The following is a 19593-nucleotide window of genomic DNA, read 5'->3' as shown; positions in this document are numbered from 1 at the left end:
TTCAGGGCTGCCACAGCAAGGCTGGCTGGAGTGTGGGAATGGGAAGGGGGAATAGAGATAGCTGGGGACTTGTAGCCAAAATAAAAATCCTTTCTCCTGGGAACCAAGGATGTCCTCACCAGGTGATGGGGAAGCATGAACTGAAACCAACTGGAGTTGGGACTGTGAACTGGTTGGACATGTGGACTGGGGGGAAGAACTTTGATTTTTAATTTGGGTGGGGAAAGCCTTGGGACCTCCAGAGTCGAGTTTTTATCAGATGTGCCAATGTGACATGCCTAATAAATTTGGACTTTGAGGAGCACCTTGGCCTCAGGGCTTTGATTGCATTGGGTCCGTTACTTGGAACCCTAATAGATGCATATTGAAGATGCATGTTTAGAGAATGGCAGTGAAGGAATTGTAAGACCTGAGAATGTGCTTGAGGGTTGGCTTGAAAAGATGGATATTTAGCCCGGAGAAGTGAAGAGACAGCTATCTTCAACATCTCAAAGACCTGCCACATAAAAAACATCTACTGCTTGTTCCTCCAAAAACTAAAACAAATATTTGATTATTTGGCTATTGAAATTTAGAAAAGCTAATTAAAAAATGGAAAGCACTGCCTTTAGATATAGAACACTTGGAGATAGCCAGTCTTTTATCTGCCAATCCATTCAAACTCATTAATTACCCTAGGAAACCATCATATCTAAGTATGGAGGAAAAGACTGCAATTATAAAGCATATGAGCTAGGGATCTAGAAAATATTTTGTTTTGAATTAATTAGAGTGTTGACCTACAAAACGTTCTGCTTTGTGTGGAAAAATTACCATCTCAAACACAGAATGGTTATTTTGAGCATCTGGGGATTTTTCAAAATGTGTGGTTTTTCACTTGAGACAGCTGTCTTGCCCTAGCAACAGAAGATTTTACAGTTTCACTCTCAAAATAAAATGGTTTATATACCAATAGCATGTACATCTCTGCTCAATTTGCTGATTTAGAAGCTAAATGTCCATGATACATTGATGGGCTGGTCTACTAACTTTATAAACTGCAATTGGACTGGACATCCTACAAGACTGTCCTCTGATAGATTTCTAAAACTGAGACCTGTTCTCTGTTAAAGTAGGACTTATGACCACCCTTATATTCTAGTACAGTGTTTTGCAACCTTGGCAGCTTGATAATGAGTGGTCTTCAATTCCCAGAATTTCCCAGCCTGCATGGTCTGATACTGGCCTTATACAAACATGAATGAGAAAAAAACTCCTTCTGAAGGAAGAGATTCTGAATACCTTTTTTGAGAAATTGGGTCCTCTTTGCTGTTTATTAGGTGATGATAAAGAAATAAGCCAGATGGAGGTAGGTGGGGCAAAATGAGGGAGCACTCACAGCAGATGGCAGTACGAAATTAAGCTAACAGATCTTGGCTTCAGACTTCATTAGAGTTTTGCTGTCATGCTTAGAAAGATGTAGCTGAACAAGTCAGCCTCTGGCACTTCCCAAATATTCTAACAATATATGCTATTCCCCCTCTCAAAAATAACCCATATATATATATATATATATATATATATATATATATATATATATATATATATATATATATATATATATATATATATATATATATATATATATATATATATATATATATATATATATATATATATATATATATATATATATATACACATATATATATATACACATATATATATATACATATATATATATATATATACATATACATATACATATACATATATATATATATATATATATATATATATATATATATATATATATATATATATATATATATATATATATATATATATATATATATATACATACATACATACTTAAAGTGACAACCCCTGGTATGCCCAAGTGTGGGAGGAAGGTCACACTTCCACTCTCTGTCATTAGGCTCGTCACAAGAGTCCATCCAGACAGAAACCCAATATTTTTACTGTTGCCTTTGTTATATTTGTGTTTTTATTTGTGCTGATAAATAAATAAATAAAGGAAGACTAGTATAGATCTATTTCAAGCTATTTAGCTCTCATCAGCTAGCCATATCCTTACTGGGATTCGAACCTGTGCTCTATTGCCTCCCAGGCAGGGAGTTAACCATTTGAGCTACAGAGAACGACTCCTTTTATCAGCCAGCCAGGGTGGGAGGTATATACTTAAAGTCATAACCCCTGGTATGCCCAAGTGTGGGAGGAAGGTCACACTTCCACTCTCTGTCATTAGGCTCGTCACAAGAGTCCATCCAGACAGAAACCCAATATTTTTACTGTTGCCTTTGTTATATTTGTGTTTTTATTTGTGTTTATATATATATTTTTAACAGGAAAGGGATTCTGGTATTATTCCAACTTCACTGCAACAACAACAACAAAAATCCACTCCAAATAAATTATATCTCTTAGGCAACCTGTGAAATAAAGCCGACTATGATGCTGCAGCATTTTTTCTCCATAGCAACATGACAACACAGTGGTAGCAAAGGTTTTTCTAGTATACTAGTATATTCCTAGTATCTTCTTTTTGTAGCATCTTCTGCTGAGTTTATATACATAAACATAGGCATGATTTAACAGGAGAAAGGTAAATCTGGGCTTTAGAAGGAGTAAAATTGATACCCTACCCCAAGGGATAAGATACTTTATTCACTGTGTTCCATCAAGCTTATACCAAACAGTGACGTGTAGTCAGGGGAGGCAGAGCCTCACCACTGTCATCATGAAAAGGAAAAAAAAAGGAAAAGGAAAAAGGCTGAGGTAGTTGCTGCCAGAGTCACAGTGGATGACTCTGCTTAGTGCTTATCTGTTTTAAAAAGCCTCTAAAAAAGTGCCCTCTACAGGAGGAGACGGGAGAACCACGTGCCTCATTTAGTCTGACTTTATGATCACTCGAGCAGAATTAAGCAAGGGTTAAAAAATTCCTTATGTAGATGAGGCATGTGGTTCTCTTGCCTCCTCCTGTAGAGGGCTTTTTTTAAGAGGCTTTTTTAAACAGTTAAGCAGAGTCATCCATTGGGGACTCTGGCAACAGCTAACCCAGCCTGACCTCAGCAGCTCTTAACTCTTTCCTTTTATATTTTTACATTTTCATCATGGCAGACAAGAGCAGAGTTGAAATCCTCTGTGAAACAGCTGGAAAAGATATGTGGGTCGGAGGGAAGAATTTAAAATTATTGTAATTTGTAAGTAATTGTAAGTAATTTGTGTGTGTATGTGTGTGTGTATGTGTTTGTTTCTTCACTCAGAGGGAAGGGGATAGGAGAGGCAGGGAGGGCAGCCCGCCAACTTTCTTTCTCTGTATCGGGGCAGTGTTTGTTTCTTCACTCAGAGGGAAGGGGGGGCAGGAGAAGCAGGGAGGACGACAGCCCGGCAGCTTTCTTTCTGTGTCGAGGCAGCCCGCCAGCAGAGGTGGGTCTTTTACCCACCTCTGCTGGCAGGTTGGCGCTTTCTTTCTTTTGCCGCAATGATACCAAAATATGTACAGAGAGCGGGATGACAGATCTCATTTTAATAATGTAACAAGTAAACCCCATTCCTCATCCTTCCAAATTCCAGATTGTACATTTGAATTTGAGCAACTATTCCATGAACACTTTTAAACCAGAGGAAAAATTCAAACACTCCAATATTGTTGCTTTTACTAAATTCAAACTGATTTTTTTTTGTACATATTTTTCCCCCTCTCCCTGAAAATCTTTGATAGTGGAGATAAAAGAAAATAATGTTTTGATGACTCAAACGAACAGTTCAAAAATAGAAATTTCCCCCAGTGTGAATACAAACTTTTTGAATTAGAGTTTGTTTGTGGTATGTTGTGGTGTCATTTGTTTACAAACAGATCAGCAAAGTTCAGATAGACACAGTTATTGTTTTTGTAATCTGAATGAGAGTTATGCTTTCAACCATTGCTTGATACAGACATTTATTTATCAGATGCAGCATTGCTATCTCAATTCTGAGAAAGGATGAATCTATTGAATTTCTGTCTGATGTGTTTAATGTCCAAAGTACTGGGCTCTTCTAGTTGAACAATCTTTCCATTTTCATCTCATGTTGTGTTTAATGGCAAACCATGATTTAGCTGTTACATCTAATTCAGTCCCATATATGTGGAACTTTAGTACAGGTAGTCCTTGACATACAAGCACAATAGGGACCAGAATTTCCGTTGCTATGCAAGGTACTTAAACGAGGGGTGCCTGATTTTACAACTATTTTTCCCATGGCTGGTAAGCAAACCACTGTGGTTGCTAAATGAATTGCAGAGTTCAGTTTCCTCCCTGGACTGTGCTTGTCCAGCTGAGAAAGTCACAAATGGTGATCACATGACCTGGGATACTACAACCGTCATAAATACAAAATGGTTGCCAAGCGCCCAAATTTTCTTCATGTGACTGTAGGGAGGCTGCAATGGTTCTAAGTGGCAGGATCAGTGGTTAGTCACTTTTTTCAGTGCAGTTGTAACTTCAAATGGTTGCTAAATGCTGGTTGTAAGACAAATACCTGTCTAATTCTGTAAATTAGATATTTGGCACCCCCAGAATTATCATCAGATATCAAGGTATTTCACAGTTCTTTTACTGTGAAGTACATTCTTAGACTTCAATTTATAGTTGATTCGATAGTAAAAGAAATAAATACTTCAAATATTCATTTATTATTAATTCTAATAAATAAAAAGCAAATAATAATTCAGCGGTAGTTGCCTCATACATGGCAACTTATGTTAAGTAGAGAAAAAATGTTGTATCAGAAAAAATGATTACAGCAAAATTAATGGATTTCACATATAGTCCTCTATATACTGTACTACTCATAGCGGTTTAGGTTGGGCTTAAAGTGTTTAATGTGGGTGCAGGTTTATAGCTATGCTTTTGTTACCATTTGTTGTGATTTGATTGTTGTGAATACAGAGGAATTAAAAAAAATAAAATCACAATGAAATGTATATGGGCAAGAAAGAAGAACTCACTTCTGAAATGACTGTATTAGAAATACTACTGTATATTTTGTATCCTGCTTTCAGTTTTATGTGTAATCTGAATTTAATGTAGTTTATTTAAAAGCCAAGAACAGGAGTGGCAAGACAAGACAATCCTGTAAGAATGTATGTGTGTGTGTGTGTTTTAAACAAAGCCAGATTACACACACTTAATAATAAATATGTGGGAACCATAATTTCAAAGCCTGAGCAAAATCTACATTAAGGGTGCTTCTAAAATTATCAATTAATAGGCACTGTGAATATATTCATTTTTGCATAAAGAAAAAAGACAAAAAACAAACAAAGAAAAGACAAGAAATTTCCAAATACCATATTACAATATTTGGTTCTGTTGGTAAAATCCTGTATTTTGTAGCAGGACAATTGTACAACAAAAGTTTCATTTGAAATACAATTATTTGCAAATATTTTCTAATAACCATCACCCCCAATTCCTTTGGCTTTGCTCTTTCTTAATTCATAATTTCAAAATCCTTAAAATCAAGGGAACCCCAACCATTTACTTACAAAATAAGAAGTCAGCATGATTCTGAAGAAAGCATCAACCTGAGAAACCATCTTTATTTTCAACAATTGTACTGGCGCACGTGGGCTCCGTATGGCATTCTTAGAAAATACATAAAAATGGCCAGATACTTACTTACCCAGGGGGAAAAAAGCCAAGATAAACATAGGGTGACAGGCACCATATGATGGCTGGAAGATCACAGTAGCATTTTTGCAATAAGGCAGGGCTTTCCACAAGAAGGGAGTCCAAAATCAAGATGGTTACCACAACTATATAGATGCACATAAGAAAGAGTAGGGTTTTGACCAGTTATGGCTGCCATCTTGACTTTTTGATCCCTTCCTATGGATATCCCTGAGTGCTCCTGATATACTTTGAATAGCAACAAAATGAAGGAGGCCCTTCAGATACTGTGTGAGTGGTAGGTATGCATGTGCAAGCGTGCACAGCTCTATTTGTATGAGTGGCAGGTGCACGTCCCCGCTGCTAGTGTGAATGGAGCTTCTTATGTGAGCTCAAGCGCCCGCCACCCATGTGAGTAGAGCTTTGTGTGCAAGTGCTAGCGCCCACTACTCACACAAGTGGAGCTTCATATGCTCATCTGCCACTTATGTGGTCCATTTCCAAACAGGCCGCGGCTAAGTATTGGGCCACAGCCTGATGATTGTGGACCTCTTTTCTACATCATTTATGTGTGCTACCTATTTCATTATTGTATTCTTAGATGTGTCTTTTCTATGGCCCAGATCTAAATGAGATATGATTCAATCTACACCTTTTGTGCTTAAAGATTATTTTTACTGGCCCATTAGGAATGCTGATTAAAGATAATCATTTTATCTCTGTAACAAGGTTGTTCATTCTTCTATCATTTCTCTACATTGTATTTTTTAATTCTACCCAATATACTTTAAAATAATTATTAGACGTCTTTAAATAGGTATTTAAAACTTTTAAACAAACACAGTAGTAAGTCTCCTTGAACTAACTAATGGAGAAGGGGGGAAAATAAGATGTAAATTGAATTTTTAATTAGTGGAGATAATCATTCTGTTGCATATTAAGTTCCCCAATAACATTAATGTTCTGAAAGTGAGTTTCTTGCAAATGTGGTGCATAAAACCAAACTGTTATTGTGATGTTTCATGCTACCAAAGCCACAATAAATTGAACTTGGGCAATATCTACATCGCAAATAGCCATTTCCAATATTCACCCCATGTCTTAATCAACTCTTAACAATATTCCTGGCCCCCAGATAAATGGTTTGCTTTGAAATCCTATCTATGAGGAGGCAGACCTTTGCTGTTCCTGATTCTTCCACTATTTTCATCATCTATTCTCACAGATAGCCAAAGTGCCCATATGTTTGGCAATAAAAATGGTCAGCATTACCTTTTTGCTTATTTAAAAATGGCAGTGGTGGTGAAGACCAGGGACTTCTTGTCACTGAATTCTTGGAAGGTGATTTCTTTCCACTAGCAGTCGCTGCCACTTCAGCTGATTTCTTCTGAGCTACTTTGTCCTTTATCTCTTCACTGCTGATGGTAGACGAAGACACGGTATCAGCATGGACTTTAGAGGCGGCAAAAGAACACTTCAAGTAGGAGGCTGAGTCTGCTAGATTTTCCCTGTTCATTCTGCTTTCCTTGGAGCCACTTAAATTGTAATCCGAAGCTCTGGTGCCTTCATTCCTAGTGTGATTTTCTTCTTCGATAATGTCCATAATAATGGGCTTCATTAAGGGAGAGTCATGCTCCCGTTTAGGGCTCTCCTCAGAGGCTGATGAAGCATCACATGATTCAATTATGAGCTCACTGTCCAGTTCAGCTTCACGTTCTTCCCTCAGGATGCTGTACTGTATTGAAGGAGAGGCTGGGGAAGGTGGAGGACCTCCCGCATGGCTGAAGGTCATGTAGTTGGAATGGAGAACCTCTTCAGCAGCTAGAGGGTCTTCTGATACCAATTCTATTTCAGAATCACCTGATTCAGCACTGCTTGCTTCATTATCCAAGGGAGCACTTCCTGCTGGAAATTCTGTCAACTTGTTTTTCTTATCTTGTTTCTCTGGTACAACAGTTTGTGGTCCTTGGCCTTCAGGATGCTTAAATGGGAAGCCCTTTGCTTCTTTAATGGCATTAATAAGTTCATCTTCAGAAAGGCTGCCCTTGCCTTGAGATTCAGAACCAGAAGGTTCTGGAATTTCAAGGAGATAGTTCCAAGTTGGAAAGAAGAAGGAGTGCAATAAAAAGAAAACATAAACATGAGGGAAAGAGAAGGATAAAAATTCTGGTTAGCAAAAATCCAATTTTATTTCTTTAGGAAGCAATCAAATAATCTACTTACGCGTGTACAGTACCTCCAACCCACAAGCTCTAGAGCAAACACAATGGGCTTTCTGTATTATGTCTAGATTGTTTTTTCATGTCTAGTGCTGATGTTTCTCCTCATAAGGAGGCATGACTTCACTCTAACAATTTGCAAATAATAAGAAAGTTTTTAAAAATACACGGTTTGTACAAAATATAAAAGTGGGTGCTTTAATGTGTGAAAACATATTGCTGAAAACAGACTAGAGGTGGCATGACTCATAAAAGCTTTGAAGATGGGTATAAAATGGGACTGTAGTTTATATATGTGACACATAACAAAGCATAAGACATCTCTCTCTTTTTTTTAGTATAGGCTTTGCTGCTAAGTGTCATATTCCATATAAGTTAATATTTTATATTCCATGAAATAAATGTGTCAACTTTTTGGGCAGTTGCCAATTACTTCCCCTCTCTTGCTTGCTAAAGGAGGATGGCTAACTTTTGCAGGGAAAAAATGTCCATGGCCAACGGCCCAATGGCCAAAGGAGACAAAACAATTTCCCAATCTATCATGAGATGTTCCCTTCGGACAGATTTTGATTTTAATTTCACTTCTCCTTTTAATGATTTCTAGAGCTGCAGCATCTTTTCAAGCCAGTGGAGAAAAAGATCTCCACTGCTGTTTAATAAGCCAGAGTTAAAGATGGCCAGCTGGGGAATTTTGGGAATTAAAGTCCATAAGTCTTAAAGTTGCCAAGGTTGAACACCCTGGCATAGAGCTTTTCTACATAAAAATGTCCTTAAATTCAGAAGAAAGGATTTAGATACTAAAAGCACTGCCGGTACCACTTATCTTTATTGTACCATGGCAATAAAACTACTCATTGTAGTGGCCCTCACAGAATTTAATATTGGGTACTTTAATGGAAGGAAATAGTTGTGGGTTTCTAGCCAACCTTTCCCCTACACACCCAGGTCATCTGCAGAAGGAACAAAATGTTGAGTGTTGCTGTGAATTGAGGTTTCTCTATATCATAGGGAGCAATGTATAACTTATGAATTATTTGAGTAACCCCCCAGATGTATGTCTTCAATACCCAGAATTCTCCAACCATCATGGCCATCACTAACAATTTAGGAGTTCCAATTCTATCCACCTGTAAAGTCCTCTTGTTAGAAAATTTAACTGTGTATGCTATCTGCTGAGAACTCCATGTGGCATCAGGAAGGGCATCCAGCCAGTAAATGCTCAATTCCATCCAGTCACTCTGACTCTATCCTGAATTAAGGGTTGTAAAAAGGGAGGGGCTTTTTAATGTATGTTATCAGCAAATCTTCCTCATCCCCTAAATTATTTTTTATTGTACTCTAGTATGTAATCATTTTTACCTGTTCCTGAAGAAGGTGGTGTAATTGAGCCTGGGCTGTCATCTTCTGGCTCAGATACTGTCACTGTAGGAACTATTTCATGACTTGGTTTGAGACCAGCTTCTTGTTTTTCAGGAATTTTCTCCTTTGATAGAGGCACCTCCACAGTTTCTATTTCCGTCAGTGTAATCTTGACTGGTGATGTTTCTGAGGGGCTATACTGGTGGTCCAGTAGAAAAGATGAGCCCTCTTTAGACTCGTGTTTTTCATCAAATGATATCCCTTTTGCTCCAATCTTGTCCTCCACTCCTTTATTAATCAAGCTGAGAGGACTCACGTCTTCCTTGACTGTATCACAGCTCTCTTGGTATTTAATCTCTTCTGATCTACTGATGTCCATGTACTTGTAGGATTCTGATTTCATCTGTTCCGCTGGATCAGCTAAAATCTTGTTGACATCAGAAGATTCTGCTGGGGTCATCTCTATTCCTGAATCAGAGCTAAATAGCCCACTTTGGGCATGAATTCCCTCAATGCTCTCCGAAGGGGTAACATGACTGTCCTCCCTGGAAAGATTTCCGGTGAAATAAGAAGAATCTTGAGGTGCTGTATAGAGTTCATCAGAAAACAGAGAGGTGTAAAGGGAGCCATTGCTTCTGTCTGATGTCTTGGAACTACCATAATCATAGAAGTGAGAGGAAGTCATTCCTCCTAAAAATAGATAAAGAAATAAAATTTAATCCAAAAGAAAATTCTATTATATGAAAAAAATTCCATATTATCACATGGCGGTAGGTGGGTGAAACACTTTGTCTACAGGCATTTTGTTTGAGAATTTGGTGTAGTTACAAAGCTATATTAGTGAATGAGTGTGAATGTACACACATATAATCTTCAGCCAGTTTATCTAAGGCACTTCCAGACAAACAGCTTTTCTGATTTTCAACGTCTCTAATTTTATTTTAAAACACATCTGAAACTGATCCAGGGTATTCCGACCATTTTGATCATCAGAATGCAAGAGTCTTAGGTTCATGGGCAAGTTTGTAAATCTAATGCCTGAACGTAATTATCAGCCAATCAGAACTTTGCAATCAGATCAGTAACATCTGCCTGCTCAGAACTTTACCTAAGTATCATCGGGAGAAAGAAAAGAAAAGAAAATAATTTTCTAGCATTCATTTCGACTCATTTATTCAGACTTTCAAGATTGTTGCTATAGCAAGATTTCAGGGGGCAATCTTTGTCAGAACAGAAAATCCTTGCCCAGAGAAAAAATAAGGGATAAGAATAAATATAAAATATTTGCAACAGTCATTATATTATTTGGTCACTAAGAGACTCATCTTATTCCCATACCAGGAGAGATCTAATTTTCCTTCTTCTTTTTTGAAGAAGTTACTTAACTGGACTTGTTGCTCTCTACCATCTACTTCTGCACCCACTTTTGAAACTTCTTTGGAACTGATGGAAACTTCCGTCCCTAATCAGTATAATCTTTGCTTGCTTGTTTGGGTTTCCATGGATATTGCATGCAACTCATAGGAGAAAGGGAATAAAAAAGAGCACTAATACTAACCAGCTACTAATAATTAATGAATCCCTAAAACACAACAAATTGAATGAAGTGCATTGAGAGTAATGTTTGCAAGACGTTATCCCAGTAACTCCCATAAAGCTAAAGGCAAAATCTTCATTCATTGCAACATGGTCGTTTATATGAGTAACTCTCTTTCCTCCTATATTCCATAGAATTTTAATTCTTGCAGCTAGTGCTTAACAAAATATGGATCCCCTTCCTGGATGCAGCATCACTTGCATGAGACAAAGCTTTGCAAAACATTTGGTAACTAGTTCAATACAGTGATGGATTGAAGATAAAAAATATAACAGAAAGAAAGATTACTGTATGCAAAGCATGGCCCACAGTAACAAAGGTCTGATTATTTGAAGTTGGAAACAAACAGCAAGACATAATCTTCCCAAGAGACTTTTGACTATTTAAGAACAAGAGTGCTGGGTGGGAGACGGGAACTCCCTAATAGCCTATTTCAACAAGAATGCAAATATTTAAACCTCCTGGGCTGCAAAATGTTCTGCATCCCTTTGGGGAAATAACAATACAGCAGTTAGGTTGGTACTTTATGCTAACTTGAATCAGCAGGAGTCTGTAATTCAGTGGTGGGTTCCTACCGGTTCGAACTGATTCGGCCAAACCAGTAAGTGGTTTGGTGGCCTGGGTCGCTGGAACCAGCAGCAACCCAGGCCTGCCACATCCCTGAACTGGTTCTCTGGGCGGCACCATAGATGCTACCATCTTGTTTTTCACTTCTGCGCATACGCAGAACATTTTTTATTGCACTGTGCATACAACCAAAGCGCACATCAAGCATGCACATGGGCATCGCGCCCATGAGTGAACCAGCAGTAGTGCCTGCCGAAACCCACCCCTGCTGTAATTCCCTGCAATAAACTTCATACAGATCTGAGAGAAAATTCAAAAGCGGTGCTCTCTGAATGAAATTCATGAACCTATTCCAAGACAATTAAACAAGAAATGTCACCAATGATCAAATGGGATTTTATTCTGTGAAATGGTTCTTCTGAAGAATCATTTGAAGCTGCTCACTGGTGAAAGAGGAGGACAATATTATCTGTCAATATTGTCTAAAGCAGTGATCCCCAAGCCCCGGTCCGCGGACCGGTGCCGGGCCGTGGAGTACCTGGCACCGGGCCGCGCAGCGGCCAGGGGCCATGATCGCTGCAGCAGCCGGGGGCCATGATCGCTGCAGCGGCCGGGGGCCATAGTTTCTTTCTGTATGCAAATTAGGGCTAACTGGCACAAGGGGTGTTACTGGACCGCTGGTGGCACTCTGACATCACCAGCGGCCCACCGCCCCCCTGTGTCCAGCGCCACCCTTCTCATTCCTTTTCAGCGCTTCAGCGCTGGCCGATTCCTGAAAAAAACCTAAGAGCGCCTGTGCAGCTACGTAGGGCTAGCGTAGACAGCGCTAGTAGCGTAGCCTTGCGTAGGCGCAGTTTGTGCTACGCTATCCATACTGAACTGCGCCTGCGCAAGGCTACGCTACTAGCGCTGGTCATCGACGCGCTCAGCGGGCCACAGTAAAATTATCAAAGGCTGACTGGTCCGCGGCGATAAAAAGGTTGGGGACCACTGGTCTAAAGTATGGTTCCATCACTATTCATACCTGTTCAAGGAAGCATGTTGCTTCCCCATGGCCTCTATCATTTATCTATTTACTACATTTATATTATTTATAAGTGTAAGTGTAAGCAAATCATTATGCAGTATCTTTAATTTCATATGCTAGCCAAAAAGATCATCCAAGGCAGATTAGAGACCTACCTAGAAAGGGAGATGCCACATGTTTAAGCTGGTTTTAGAAGAGGCCAAAGAATAAGAGACATTATTGAGATAATTGAGAAAGCCAAAGAATATAAAAAAGAATTCCCTATGTGCTTCTCTGTTAATAGAAAAGTCTTTGATTGTGTTGATCATGTCGAGATCTGCTTAGAAAAATGGGGATGCTCATTAGTGCATCTCCTTGTCCTCATACAAAGCCTATACATAGGTCAGAAAGCCATGATCTAATGGAACATGGCAATCAGTCTGGTTCTAGGTTGGAAAAAGAGTGAAACAAGACTGTAGACTAGAGGTCTTCAAACTTAAAAACTTTAAGACTTGTGGACTTCAACTCCCAGAATTCTGAAGTCCACAACCACAAGTCTTAAAGTTGCCAAGTTTGGGAGCCCCTGTTGTCTACTGTCCCCTTATTTCTTCAACCTTTATGTTGAGTATATATTGAGGGAACTTGGATTGGAAGAAGATGAGCATGGTTTCAAAACTGGAGGAGGAAGCATCAACAACTTATGCTATGCTGATGACGCAACAAAAATAGCTGAAAAGGCAAACAATATGCAAACGCTAGTAATTTTTATTTTATTTTATTTTTATTTATTTGAATCTTGCCTTTATTATTTTTACAGATAACTCAAGATGGCAAACATATCCAACCCATCTTCCTCCTCCTATTTGCCTCACAACAACCACTGTGTGAGATGAGTTGGACTGAGAGACTGACTGGCCCATGGTCAACCAGCAGGCTCTCATGGTTAAGACAGGACCCACAATCTCCCACTTTCCAGCCTGGTGCCTTAACCACTAGACCATGCTGGCTCTCAAATCAAAGAGCCTAGTGAAAAATGGGATTGAGATTAAAAATAAAGATTGCTAAAATAATAACAGGTATAGTAACTAGCTTTAGAACTGACTTGAAAGTGTTGAAGAGGTGGATAGCTTCCGCCTTTTTTCTGACAACTATCTAAAGCACAAAAGAAGCAGGACTCTTAAAATATGACACAGACAAGCACTCAGTAGAGAATGGAGATCTTGGAAAAGATATTTAGATAAAGAGATCTACAAAGCAGAGGTGGCATTCAGCCAGTTTTGACAGATTCTGGAGAACCGGTAGTGGAAATTTTGAGTAGTTCAGAGAACCGGCAAATAGGCTGGCCCCACCCCCGTTGCCTCCCAGCTGATCTTCTTTTGTTGCCCTGAACAGGAGAACAGAGTTGGAAAACAGGTTAGTGGGGTGGGGAGGGAATGGGGATTTTGCAGTATACTTCCCCTGCCATGCCCACCAGCTACCCCCACAGAACTGGTAGTAAAAAAAAATGATTTCCACCTCTGCTACAAAGATCAGAATTGTGCAGGCAATGTTTTTTCCTGTGACACAAAAAACTGGAATTTGAGGAAGCAGACAAGAAAGAGTACTGACACTTCTGAATTTTGATGTTGGAGAAAGCTCCTGAGAATACTGTTAGGGAGAGAGAGAGAGATTAAAATATGATTATAACTGCTGTGAAGAATATTAGAAGCCCTCTTTTTGCATTTTTTCTTTTATGTTTTCTTAAACATTTTTCTCTTTTTTCCACTTTTGGTCTTTTCTTTCTTTCCCCCTCCTTGCTTTGGATTAGTTTGGATTAATTTTTAATCTTTTTTAAAAGCCTGAATAAAAATCACATTAAAAAAGAGAGAAATCTTTTGAAAATACAATAAAATGCCAAAACATCCACAAACAAGTATATAATCAAACAAATCAAACCAGAGATCTCAATCAAAGGCACAAATGAACAAGGCTCAAATTATTAGACTTTGAACACATTAACACTCGGCTCTCCAGAGATGTTTATAGTGCTGGGAAAGGTGGAAGGAAAGAGATGAAGAGGATGACCAACAGAAAGATAAATGGATTCAATTACAATAGCAATGAAAGACCTGAAAAACCAGGTTAAAGACAGATCCTTCTAGAGAAAATCTATGTGGTCATTAATAATCAACCCTGACTTAATAGTATCAATCAATCAGTCAATCAGTTGTACAAAGCATTTTCTTCTCTAGTATTATTCCCATGATGTTACTTAGTCTGATCAGCCTAAAATCACTCAATGAAATTCCATGGCTGAAGATATTTGAACATTAGCCTCTTTGATAGTTTTAAATCTTATTCTCTTTAATCACTAAAAGGCATTGGCATAGGTATAACTGCTCCACGTCAGGCTTTCAATGACAACACCCAAACTATAATGTCTTAGTCCTCTTCCTGTGGACTCTGCATAAGTGCACTAAGGTGCCTATCATCCTGTTATTGTAGTTTTACCTTTATTCTTGTTCTCATTTTTTGTTTGATAAATTCTAATAAATAAATAAGTAAAATATGATTTAAGATCATACTGCTCTGAATTTCATTTATTTTTGTCTAGGAGAAGAATATGACAAATCTGATAAACACTCCATCCTCATCTTTATCAAAATTATTAATAAAAATATTAAAGAATATAAGATAGGATCAAACTTTGTATCACCACCCTGGAAACTGTTCTAGACAGGTTTTGAGTCTGATCCAGCAAAGTTATTATGATTCCTTTTCTGTTATCTCTCAGCTTCTTGAAACTGAAATCAGGTATGTCTCCCCTTTCGCCTTATAAATCTGTAAAGTGCTGTGCATTTATGACTCAGTAAGTAGCATTTTAGTACAAAAAACATACCCCATTAGCTGTAATAGCAGCAGCAACAGCCTGGCATCCTGAAACAGCAGGAGTGCCTCATCCTGCTCTGTGCCTATGCAACTGATGATGTTATCTTATTTTGGGCAATTAAACACCTGCAAGAAAACAACTGAGCTGAGAGAGCACCAAAGACCCCACATTTCAACCCTCAACTAATATATTCTCTTGTATTAGTGCCTCGTCTGTTTTGAGTATGACCTAAAATTAATTTCATCCTCGAGAGTTCATAACCAAAAGTATTCTTACCAGTTACAGCTGCCATGAGAGCGTATCTCAGAATGCTTGAGCAATTAAAATAACTTCACTCTACTTCCAAGTTAAAGAGAGAGAAAATATGTGAAACGATCCCATGTTATTATATTCCAGTAGATGGTGCTCTTAGTATTGTTTCTTGGCTTGAAGGAAAAGCAGCATCATGCATACTTTCTCTGCACCTAACTGAATGCTAAGTGAAATCTTGTAGCCAATTACAATTAAGGAGCCACAATGACATTTTAACTATCTAATGAGATATGTAAATAGAATAGGTGTCACAGTTGGACCTTGGTCTGAACTGAAGATTTTGAAGAACAGAATGGAGGGCATGAGGTATAAATGGTGAAAAATTGCTGCCCTTACAGACCATTTCCAAAGATTTTTTTTTTAATTAAATCTCAAGGCAGTGAACATATCCAATGGACCTTCCTCCTCTTATTTTCTCTACAGTAACACCCCTTTGAAATCGGTTGGGCTGAGAGAATGGGTCAGGCCCAAAGTCACCAAGCTGCTTTCATGGCTGAGGCAAGATATGGTGATTTAGGATGCAATCAGATTTCATGTGGGAATCGGTAGATCGAGAATCTGCTGATACTGATACTCCACAGAATTCAAAACAGACTGAACTGCTACACAAGATAATACATAAATCTCCATGAATAAACCATAAATACAAATAATACCCCAGATTAAACATCAATATTAAGTCAATCCTGTCAGCATTAACACCCATACTGTGTGGCCTACAACTCAGGATGGTCTTAAGTGCTTCCTTATCAGAAGAAAAAAATGCTGAAAAACATAGAAACGGACTCAGTCCCTTGACCTCTTATACTGAGGAGGAGGATACTCTCAGCATCCCATCCCTGAAAAGGGTATAATGGGAAAATGGAGAAGTATCACTTTCCTCCACAACTTTTTTCACAGCTAAAATTGCACAAAGCAACTCTTTGTGCTGCAGGGAAAAATACATACGAAGCATTCCCCCTGTTCTGAAATCTCAGAGGATTAGAACATCCAACTTGGTCTTCAAATCACTTTGGGAAGTGATCGTTTTGTTCATTTTATATTACATATTCTCAGTTTGTAACATCTTGGTTGCAATGGGGAAAAATGTCTCAAAACAAAGGCTATTCAGAGCTACAAAACAGTAGCCACACAGCTTGAAGAGGCATAGCAACAAATGCATCAGCATAGAACAGAATTTTAAAATCTGCAGGTTTTATTTGTCTCTGCATATTTTATCTGTCTGATGCTAAAAATATCATGCTTGGTGCCTTTAGCTCCTCTTTCTAGTACTTATCAGCCTTCAGTGCCGCTTGGGAGAAGAGAGAGTAACGATTATAAGACAGCTACTTTATTGATGGGGAAAACCCACATGTCTCCAAAATGCAAACACGAAAAGGGAACAAAAAAATCCACCCTGCTCTCTGGGTGATATTAGTGTTTCATTAGTGTGCTGCCCACAGGTTGGATACTGCCTGAGGAAAAAAAAACAATTAAAATGCAGCTTCTGACTGCAAAAACATTGCCCATACTTGATTTTCATTTTTCATATTCTAGAATCCTCATATTCCCCCTTTACGAACCAAGATGCCAAATAGATTCTAGTCAGCATATGCCACAGTTGTAATCAAAAGTGAAGGAAGTTTTGACAGCGTGCCTCGTTCTATGTGAGTAGCTACCCCCATCCAGAATAAAAATCTACAAATAATTCTAGATTACTGGTCAAGGTCATACATGAGCCTTAAAGTGATAGTAGTCTTAAAAACATATAAAAGAAATCACGACCATCAGGTCCCAGACGTCCTCCAGGAAAGTTTCTTTTTCAGCTATTTCCAGAAGGTACCTGAAGTAGGAGCTAGCCTAGTTTTAGCCAGAGGCTGTTTAACAAAGTTACTGCTGCCACTCAGAAGCAAAATAATACATTTTAACTTGGCCCTGAGAAGATAAAGACTTGCTGGGAGTCCATATGAAATAATTTTGATTATACCAGTAGTAAAATTATACCAGTAGTAAAATTATACCAGTAACCAGATTATACCAGTAGTAAAATTAAATGGAAACCAAAGTTAAAGAAAGAAGCACTCAAACACTTTTACAAATCAACTCAGACCCGAGCACAATTGACCAGGGACAAATTATTTTATTTATTGATCAAATTTAAATGGCTTCCCATCTCACAAAAGGTGATTGTGGGAGGCATACAAAAGCCAAATAAAGCAATAATATAAAAGCAATAATTATAAAAATATAAACTATCTTTATTAAAAATGAAAAAATATCCTATTTTGCACACATTATGTGAAGAGTTAGTTCTCTGCAGAAGCTCTGATGCTGGGGAATTTGGAAGGAAAGAGAAGAAAAAGATGACCATCAACAAGGTAGATTGACTCAATTGTAGTAGCCATGGATGCACCTTTAGAAAACATGGGTAGACAAGGTTAGGGATAGATCATCATGGAGAAAATCTATCTTATGGTTACAAAGAGTTGACATTGATTTGATGCTACTTAATCTATACAATCCTCCTGTAAAATGATCAACTTCCCCACGTATCAACAGATTGCCTATATGAGCTGAAACCAATTTCTTCTTTCAATAAATATAATTTCCATGAGCATATATATATATATAGGTACATGCATATGTACCTATATATATATAGTGGGTGTGGATCAAAGTGGATGTGGATCAAACAGTCCACATTATTGAGAAATAACCATCATCGAGTGTTTCTTAATTTGCTAACCAGGTCTTTCACTTTTCATATATCTTTGTTTAAAAAATTGCTACATAATTTAATAAGGTTTAAAATAAACATCACTACATTCCATGAGCTTTGTGATCCATTTTGACCCCTAATTCTCTGCTCTACTTACAATAATGCCGTACTGTCCCAGGAAGCTCTTCTGTATATCCGCTGCCCAAAACTGCAGTTACGAATTCTCCAGCAGCTACAATGATTCATCTCAATTTCCCAGGTAAACTTTCCAGATGGCCCAGTTAAACACAACATCCCAGGTATAACTGAAGATGGATTTCTCATGCTCAGTGAAGAGGTCAGAAAGGTATGGGCTAAAAACCCTTAAAAGCTTGAGGTGGCAGAGGGGAAAAAAACAACTGCATCAAAAGAACAATGTTGTTTGGAAAAGAATAACTGCAGGAGATAGAAGAGCACCCAGTATGCTTCCCAAATCCTAGCAAATCTTAGTGCCTGTGTGCCTTCTTCAGCAAATGCTACTCTCAGCTCTTTAATTCTTATTTCCAATCCTAGGAGCTGGAAATATAAACTACAAACTAGCACAGCATTTGAAAGGTTTTGCAACTAAAGCTCTTTCACAGCTAACAACAAGAAAATCACAGCTGTTGCATAACACAACCCTTGAAAAGCATTATGGCTTGTTGGTGTTTTTAAATTACAGTCACATTTCCCCGGAGCTTTATGCAGACTTAGAAAAAAATATTATCCCAATGATAATGAAGCAGGATTCCCAGATAAATATGACCCAAAATATCTGTCAAACTGACATGGGGAGAAGCTCAAGAAGTGGGAGTGACTTAGCAATTCTGAAAAATGGAATAATTGTAAGCTATTTGTCATCTCAGCAGCAGGGGCTCTGCATGTCCCAAGGACATTCCATCTCACTAGACGTTCTTTTACAGAAAACAGTCTGAAAAAATGTTCACTATTTCTTTTATTTGCAAGCAGTGATGAAACTAATTTTGTTTGCTAGTATCGCCAGAAAAATCTTATCAAATCTAGTGATTTGGTTAGATTTTGTTAACCTGTGGTTGTCTGCATGCATAAGAAAATGTTTTAAAGCTCTTCTCTTGATGAAAATAAATAAAAGATGAATCTATGAAATATAAAACAACCATCGTTCTACCTTCTAGGTCATCCTGGATATTATAGTTTTCTTAGGACTAGAAAATTCTAAGGGGAAACATTCGGTGTCTTCATCATATTCTAGGTTCAATTATAATTATTTTGAGAAAACTATGCCAGGTAAACTAGAATAAAGCTAATTGAA

General features: G+C 38.1%; 1 protein-coding gene across 2 annotated transcripts in view; it reads right to left on the bottom strand.

Moving 5' to 3' along the window:
• Positions 1-19593, bottom strand: part of RTN1 (reticulon 1) — a 114129-nt gene that overhangs the window by 36861 nt on the left and 57675 nt on the right. Inside the window, exons 2-3 of one of the 2 annotated variants that reach the window (XM_087727683.1) lie at positions 9236-9925; positions 6930-7730 (exon numbers count right to left, since the gene is read on the bottom strand). The exons of the other annotated variant lie outside the window; for it this stretch is intronic. Coding sequence (XP_087583809.1) covers positions 6930-7730; positions 9236-9925 — 1491 coding nt within the window. The remainder of the gene's footprint in view (positions 1-6929; positions 7731-9235; positions 9926-19593) is intronic. 2 annotated transcript variants of the gene reach the window in all.

Source organism: Thamnophis sirtalis, unplaced genomic scaffold (assembly GCF_051295495.1).
Source record: "Thamnophis sirtalis isolate CommonGarterSnake01/CBP01778 unplaced genomic scaffold, rThaSir2_p1.2 scaffold_1, whole genome shotgun sequence".
NCBI classification, from domain to species: domain Eukaryota; kingdom Metazoa; phylum Chordata; class Lepidosauria; order Squamata; family Natricidae; genus Thamnophis; species Thamnophis sirtalis.
This window is presented reverse-complemented; position numbering and strand designations above follow the sequence as displayed.